This window comes from Sardina pilchardus, chromosome 12 (genome assembly GCF_963854185.1).
Source record: "Sardina pilchardus chromosome 12, fSarPil1.1, whole genome shotgun sequence".
Taxonomy (NCBI): Eukaryota; Metazoa; Chordata; class Actinopteri; order Clupeiformes; family Clupeidae; genus Sardina; species Sardina pilchardus.
The window spans coordinates 23,410,325-23,418,510 of record NC_085005.1 but is presented as its reverse complement, the minus strand read 5'-3'; the positions used below and the strand labels follow the sequence as shown (position 1 = coordinate 23,418,510).

The 8,186-nt window shown below is 46.0% G+C and overlaps 1 protein-coding gene across 2 annotated transcripts; it reads right to left on the bottom strand.

Annotated features, from left to right (window-relative positions):
* Positions 1-810: 810 nt before the first annotated feature.
* LOC134098442 (uncharacterized) lies at positions 811-5,883 on the bottom strand. Of its 2 annotated transcripts, none has more exons than XM_062551491.1 (3): positions 5,838-5,883; positions 3,303-5,042; positions 811-2,213 (listed from the first exon to the last, which is right to left on the bottom strand). In XM_062551491.1, exons 2-3 carry the CDS (start codon positions 5,028-5,030, stop codon positions 1,968-1,970), a joined length of 1,974 nt encoding a protein of 657 aa, XP_062407475.1. In that variant the 5' UTR covers positions 5,031-5,042; positions 5,838-5,883; the 3' UTR covers positions 811-1,967. The 2 variants fall into 2 exon arrangements, with proteins under 2 accessions (XP_062407475.1, XP_062407474.1); XM_062551490.1 differs by having other exon boundaries at positions 5,705-5,843.
* Between the last annotated feature and the right edge of the window lie 2,303 nt (positions 5,884-8,186).

Genomic DNA, 8,186 nt, shown 5'->3' with positions numbered 1-8,186 from the left:
ACTTCAGCCGTGGACTGTTGAGGATCGAACCGGTGACCCTCCGGTCATAAGCTCGAAGCCCGAGTAGGCCACGGCTGCCTGTTATCATAGTATTAATCTCTGTTCACAGAACGTTGAACAAATGAAACCCCTTTGACTACGTCTTCCCACTGCACGGGCCTCCTGTTTTTCTAACAATAGATGCATGCTGTTATCAAAACTACTGATGAAGGCTACACGCACCATAATAATATTTTGAAATAGTTTTGTCGAGCAAACAGTCTAGCCTAAGAGACACTTTTACCTGAAGAGACCATGGGTAACCCACAGCATCACTATTTTTCTGTGAGTAGTACTTCTGCTCAAATTGTGACAGGTCTTTTTGGAAAAAATGTGAAGTACATAATGCTCCCTGAGTCTGTCAGTCTTGCTCTACAATGAAAAGTGTTATTCATGAACATTCATATATACATTATACATAACTTAGTCGTCTAAAACTATTAAGAAATAGATGCATTGTCACAACAACACAAAACAGAGCAGTATTATGTGTTTATTTTCTTCCATGTCTACAGTATGTACTTGGGATATGTTATGTCTAGTACATAATGCTACTTCCAGGAATAAGCAAGTGTGAATGACATACTGTATGCTGCTTTAAATACTTCTCATGTAATTTCAAAACTGTCCAGCAGAGGGAAGCATCATGCTCATACAACACCTGCTACATTGTATCAGAATGGTTATCAGAGTGCATCATAGGAACTACAGTTCCACAACCATGCTATGAGTTTAAGCTTCTTTTTAAAAAAAAAAAAACCCAACAACAACAACAACTCACATTTTAGCCCTTTGAAAAGTCAACAGGTGCAAGTTCTGTTGGTAAACATTACATACTGCATTCGCTCAAAATATTTCTTTGTTCTTGATGAACTTCTGAAGGCTTTAATACCAAGGAAAGTTAATGGACCTGGGTTAACCAGTAACCTTGCTCTGTAGTACAACCCTATGGACCCCGTGTTTTGTTTTTAATTATAACAATCACTGACAAGGAGGGAATGTAATTAAAAAAAAAAAAAAAATAGGACAACACTTGAGTATCACATCATGCACGGCATATGTCACTACCTTCCGTGTTGTTCCCTCTGCGCCTCAAGCTGATGAATTATTCAGCAGGACAAAAGCAGTCCACTGACTCCTTCTCGTGTGACATCATGTTTGTCATCCATGCCCCGATCTGCAGTATCAAAGTTCATCCTCACCAGGACCCATGTTGAGCCCAACCCATGACACTGACATGCTTCTGCCATTGATGTTAAGACACTTTTGTTCAGCTCCAAATAAGCAGTGCGTGCAGCGAGGGATAGTTAAAGTGCTTCCACCAAAGCGCGCACACGCACACACACACACACACAAACTTCTCTCTTCTTTGGGTTTCCTCTATGTTAATGCACTCAAAAACAAAAGCGACCTTCCTAAGATGATACCAAAAGAGTGTGTGTGTGTGTGTGTGCAATTTAGAAGAGATAAAGAGAGCGCAATAATGATGTGTAGCAGACTGGTCCAATCCTGAGTTGATATGTAGCAGTAGCAGTTATGCACATGCGCATACACACACACACACACACACTTCTTAGGAGTATGGTACGTGCACACACACACACACACACACACTTCTTAGGAGTATGGTACGTGCCCTTTTCCAAGAGCAGTGAGAGAGAGGGAAAGAAAAGTGCAGCTGTGGTGATGTAGCAGACTGGCCCATCCTGAGAGTTGACATAATAGCACTTATGCAAATCACACACACACACACACACACACACACACACACACACACAGTCCACTCCTGAATCAGAGCACACCAATGTAAACCTCACACTCGCTCCTTTAAGCCATACATGATTAAGGCTCTCTTCCCTTCTTGGCTGAGTAAACTGTACACACACACACACACAGAGTACTTCTTTCCTTCTTATCTACAGCCACAGTCAGGGCTCTCCACAGCCGTGAGGGAATGAAAGAGCGATGATTGTGTTTCTCCCGGCGGGGGTGAAGGCTCTTATGGGCTTCTGCCACTCCAGCTTTGCCGCGCTGCTCATGCAGGGGAGGGCTCTGGCCTCTAGAGGGCGCTCCACCTGGTTCCACGGGCAGCACCGCAGGTGGTTGGACAAGCTGGGGGCCTCCACCAAATCCCAGGATTCCACACAGCTGAAGGCCATGCTGAAACGCCACACCTGTTGGTGGGGAGACAGACACACACACACACACACACACGTATTGCAACCTAATGCTTATTTCTTCAATGAAAATGCAAATGAAATGCAAATGAAATACATGTACAATTAATGCAATGAATGCAAATGAAATACATGTACAATTAACTAATTACAGATTGACAGTCTGTCAATTATTTCATTTAATTTACAGAAATTAAATAAATGCAGTTATTTCCCCCATTTCAGAGACCCTATTTCCAGTATGCAGATTAGATTAGAATAACTAAACCACAAACATAAAAAAAATCCTCACTTATGAAACACAATAATCCAACAAACGTAATGTCCTTCAAACTGTTTCTGACCACACACACATAATAAGTTATTACATTAACTTCCCACAAACGTAATAGGTACTTACCTGCAAACGTAATTATCAAGTTGAATTGTTTGCCACATAAGTTATTGCTCACATGGGAAGGTTACAGTGCATAACATCCCAATGTAATAAAATTGATTACGTTCAATTCTGTCTGGTTTATCAGTTCAGATTTCATGATGATAATCCCTTTCCTTAGAGTTTTAAATTATGAGCCAAGCTGCAACGCTTTGTACGCCCTCCACTGTGTTTTCTACCTTCACTTATTATTAATCACCTTTGCTAGTGTCCAAGCAGCGACGCTGCATAGGCACCCATTGTGTTTCTTCCTCTCCGTATGATTCTTTCTGTTGGCCTGTAGTAAAGGCAATGAATAATGAGTGAGGCTGGAAACACAATGGGGAGCCAACAAAGCTTTGCTGCTTGGCCTCTAATCAAAGAAGGAAGGGGATTATATAGTCATGGCATTTATTTGCTGGTAAAACTCATAAACAATTCACTAAATCAGAGGTTCATTACACTTTTTTTACACTTTTATACCTTCCCACGAACACAATAACCCACAAACTAAAGTAATTCTTACAGTTGAGAGAAATTAGCTACGTCTGCAGTAGGCAAACTGATTGTGGGGTTATTATGTTTTTAAAAGTGCAGATTTATATTATTTGTTTGTGGCTCATTGCTTTTGCGACTAGCTCTTCATAACTCCACTCATCGACCAATCTCACCTTTTCCTGAACCCTCCATCTCCGAGCGCCAGCGCTGTCGTTGTCCTCGTGAGGGCACCGTGCCCAGTGCAGCAGCACCATGCCACGGGCGCGCAGCAGGCTGGCGCACACCTCCCTCATCCGGCACGAGGCCAGTGCCAGCTGGTTGAGGCTGAACCCATCCAGGTAGCCCAGCAGGTGGCGCAAGAGCTCCAGCGGGAGCGCGCCGAGCCGATCGTGGCCCAGGGGGTCAGGGGTCACCGCGACGGGGCCTGGTGGGCTGATGGGACGCAGCCCGTAGGCACCCAGGCGGGCATCGTAGACCAGGTGGGCGCGGGTGCGGACGCTGCCACTGCCGCCAGTGGAGGCACAGAGTTGGCGCTGGATGACGGGGCAGCCGTAGGTGGCCAGCGGGCAGGAGCGCTCCAGGAGGTCCAGGTCGGCGTGGACGTTGCGGCTGTGCCACAGGAACTCGTCGCGGCGGAACAGGAGACCACACATGCCAGAGGGCTCGTCGTTGCGGTGGGACAGGTGACCACCCATGCCAGGGGGCTCGCAAGGGTGCTGGCATGGACCCGGGGACACTGAGGTGGCAGTCTGAGTCTCTAGAGCGGGTGCCTTTTGGGACGGCATCTCAGTGGTGGTGGTGGGTGTAGCATTGAGGGGCGTTTGCGCCCAGTGTGCTCCTCCTGGTGATCCCTCCATGTTTTCAGTTGTGGTGCTGACAGTGACGGCTTTGGCCAATCCTGGGTGGGTGGCTGCGGTGGGGCACTCTTCCATTGGTTGGTCCTCCTCCTCCTGGGTCGGTTCGCCACCATGACTGGCGGGCGCGTCAGCCAATCGTGCGCTGAGCTCTGGAGGGAGGAAGCGCTGCAGAAGCATCAGCCGGGCCTCGCGGTCATAACACGGAGGGAAGGCGTCCAGATCGCTCAGGGGCCCACTCATGGGGCACTCCTCTACCCATGATGCACTGCTCTCACAAGCGGGGCGGTGTGCATCAGGCATGGCATCAGCAGATGTGCCTCCACAGTGGCCCTCACTCCCGCCTTTGTTGGTCTCAGCTCTGTCTGATTGGTCAAGGTGGTTGTCCGTCTTTGCAGCAGCTGATACGATTGGTTTACTAGTTGAAGCAGCTTCAGTGACGCTGTGGTCCAGGTCCTTACTTACGCCATTGGCGACGTTGTTGCAGAGAACATTTTCTCCATTGGGGAGGCTTTTGTTTCTCTTGTGAATTGGGTCTTCTTGGATATCCTTGACATTAATCCCTGACATCATTTTACGTGAGTTTACATTTTGTGTCTGAGTGCTCGACGCCTGTGTGAAGTTAGAGTGTGTGAGGGGCACATTTGTATTCGAGGTGTTGCCGTCGGTGCTGTGAACACTTGCAGTGCCTGTGTCTGCAGAGTGCGCGTCAGGCGTGCTTGAGGCCAGCGCGTGTGCGCCTGAGGTGTGTTGCATGTTGGGAAAATGTGTGTGTCTGCACCGCACCACGCTGGCCGGACAGACGGAGAGGTGCTGCGCCACGCGCGCACGGGGCATGGCGAGCGGGCACCCGTACGCCCGGCTCGGGCAGGCCACGGGCACCAGCGGGCACAGGAGGCGGTGCTCGGACGCCTTGCAGCTGTGGAACGCCGCCCCGCATGCCAGCGGGCAGGAAGCGAACGCACAGGAAGCGCCCGGGTGAGCCGGCTCCGGGCAGTGGAGGTTCACGCATGTCGAGCAGTGGGGATGGAGATCCAGCGTCGACATGGCGACGGGAGGCTTTAGACATAAACACACACACGTGCAAAGTGAGTAAGTAAGTGGTGTAAGCCAATTTGAAATGAATCAAAACAGTTTGATTGCATCTGCCTTGGTGCAAAAGCCGGTGTGGCCTCCCCCAACCATAGCTTTAAAAAATGTTATAGGGCTTTATTCATGGTTCTCTACATTATATATATATTTTTTTATCTTGTCTGGCACCCAGTCTTGAGCACTCCCACACTTTTCACCGGGTTGGCTGTGATTGGACAGTGGACACATCCCTGACCCTGACACACACTTGATCAAGCAGGGCGAACTCGGAAATAGCTTACGATATAATATCTACGGAGTAATAGGCTATTCTACATCTACAAGTGTAATCTTAAAGAAATACTACTCATACAGGCCACTTAAATCCAGGGCGTGTCAGACAGTCTGTCCCATGTAACGCCCTGCGCTTGGTTCAAGCAAAGTGAGTTAGTTACCTGTTGAATGACTGTGCACTATTTGGGAACACTTTACGCAAGAGCCGCAATAATCAATGAGCCAAAGGAGAACCCTAATCTTCTCCTTTGCTACCTGTGCTACACGGCCTTTATAGGTGGCCGAATCGCAGAACACTACATTTCAATTGAGCCTTTAGCCGTCACAAACGAAAACAAACTACTTGAGATGCTGACCTTTCCTACGAATGCCACTTCCCACGTCGTTTCCTGACGTGAAGTTGGTCACATAAGCTTCAGTTTGGTCCACTTAGACATTCGGGTGGCTACTTTTAGATATGTTGCACATTTACTCCTTGTTCGTGCTTACTTTATCTGTTGTTTTCAAATATCTTCCATCCTGATGATGCTACCCACCGCCTTGCACTGAGACGCTAGTATATATCGTCATCATTACGCACAAACGTCGTTGCGTCGGTTTTTGACGTCCCTTAAAGGCGCAGTAACAGGCATTTTTTTGCGACATGACATCGAAATGAAAGACACAATAATACAATTGGACAACTTCTCCAATTATTTACCAATGTAAAGTAAACTATAGACTACTTCATCAGAATCTTTCACATGATATGACCAGATGAACATGATTTGAAGTCATAAAATACAATGGCAGATAAAAGATTAATCAAAGAATGGCCATTCGAAAACACTGCAGGCAAGATTTTATTTTATTGTTTATGACACACAGTATGCACGGAATAGATTAATGCAGGTAGGTCTGGGTTTAAAATTGCATTAAATGGTTGACAGTTAACTACTGTATGACCTTGTATTGCAGTGAGATGAATTGCATGATTGATCTATAAAATATCTAATTCTGTGTAACATAAGATGACATCATTGTAGAGCATAAGCCACATTATGTGACTCTGAAGAAGACACAGTAGTGTCGAAACGTCAGTTTGTTTGCACCAATAAAAGACTGCAAGTGAGATCAGTGTACTCCAGTCTCCTTCCTACTTGATCCACATTATGTGAGCTTTCTTCTCAGGATTTCCACTCATATGTCAAATTCATGTACAGTAAGGTTTTAAGTTCTTGAAGTTTTCCTTTGTTACATAAACAGCATAAACTATAAGAGCAGAGCGAACTTAATTGAATGATGGGAATGGACGAATCAATTTAGCTTCTTAACAAGACAAATATTGGTTTTGTATGCACCACTGATCATCTCTCTCTCTCTCTCTCTCTCTCTCTCTCTCTCTCTAATTCAAATCCAGTGAGGTTTACAGATATGACAAGGCAATGTAATGTATGTACAATACAACAAAATGACAAATATCCAGAAAAGAATGGTATCTGTCATAGGGTAGTGGGGTAATACAAAATTAATGTATTAATATAGAAATAAATGAAACACAGTCATAGATTATTTCCTTTTCTTTGAGATTGGCACACTGTGACATACAGAGCTGCTGTTGGTATATCACTGCTCTCCTAATATACAGTATGTTATGAAGAATATCATGTACATACCCACCCACACACACAAACACACACACACACACACACACACACACACATATACATATATATTCAAATATGTATTTGAATGTATTTCTCACATTTCAAAAGGACATAATGTTCTGTTTCATCTTAGAATACCCTTTCTTTTCTATAGATAGACCATTTGTTTATGGCCAGTATGTGGTTACTCAATCTGTATCTTGTGATTCTTCTGAGCATTTTATGTTATATACATGCTCTGACACTGTATATTCTCTTTCCGGAGTCTGGTGTGTTTTTAATTTTTCATTTGCTTTGAGCTTCAATACCATTTTCCAATGGTCTCTTTCTCTCTATGTGTGTGTGTGTGTGTGTGTGTGTGTGTGTGTGTGTGTACATGTGTGTAAGAGAGAGAGAGAGATAAAAGGTCATAAAACTGCCTTTTATTGACTCAGTCTTTGACCCATGAACTCATGGCATGTCTCATACAAATAAAACACAATGCAAACATTCATAAACACAGTACATTCACACATTAAAACCCCAATGCATCATACCTTAAAAAGTAGCTCATCACACTCCCCCCAACCCCCCACACATCCAGAGGGAGCTGAAGAATGACTGCTTGATGGATGAGTGAGTTGAAGCCGTTTGCAGCTTGACAAACTCTCCAGAGTGAAGGTGAGTTCCCCCGGGCACCCTGAACTTGATCAATTAGGGCCGAAAGCTGCTATCGCTCTCCCTTCACAAAGACTGAGCGGGCCCATTCATTATCCCCAGGCAGCCAGCCGTGCCGAGTTCCTAGACAACAGTCTGCGGATCAATGAGATCTCAGGTTTTTGTTTTTGTGGGCCCTCTGTTCTGGGGGAAAATAAGCAATTGTGCGGCTGTTATTGTAAACACTTGGCATTTTGGGAAAGAGAGAGAGAAAAAAAACTTCGAAGGCTTGTGAAAGCACGACCTCCCCGGCTATAAGACGTTTACGTAAGAGGGCTCCACTGGGATATGCGCGCGCGTTGCCCCCCACGGGGAAACCACTCAGCCTGGCGAGAGGACGGGGTTCGGTGACGGTCTTGGCCCATCAGCCGTGCTGTCACGCTGGATTTGGATGAATACCGCCACCGCTGGCCGGAGGCGGCAGAAATGTCATGACGACTCGACTCCGGCTAGTTTATTTGCGGTCGGGAGTGGCGGGCCCTGACTCACACGTCAC

Bases quoted from the DNA above. Each gene is read 5' to 3' on its own strand.
- LOC134098442 (XM_062551491.1), bottom strand. From the start codon at position 5,030: ATGTCGACGCTGGATCTCCATCCCCACTGCTCGACATGCGTGAACCTC. The intron at 2,214-3,302 runs GTGAGATTGGTC...CCCCACCAACAG, and splicing joins GATGGAGGGTTCAGGAAAAG to GTGTGGCGTTTCAGCATGGC.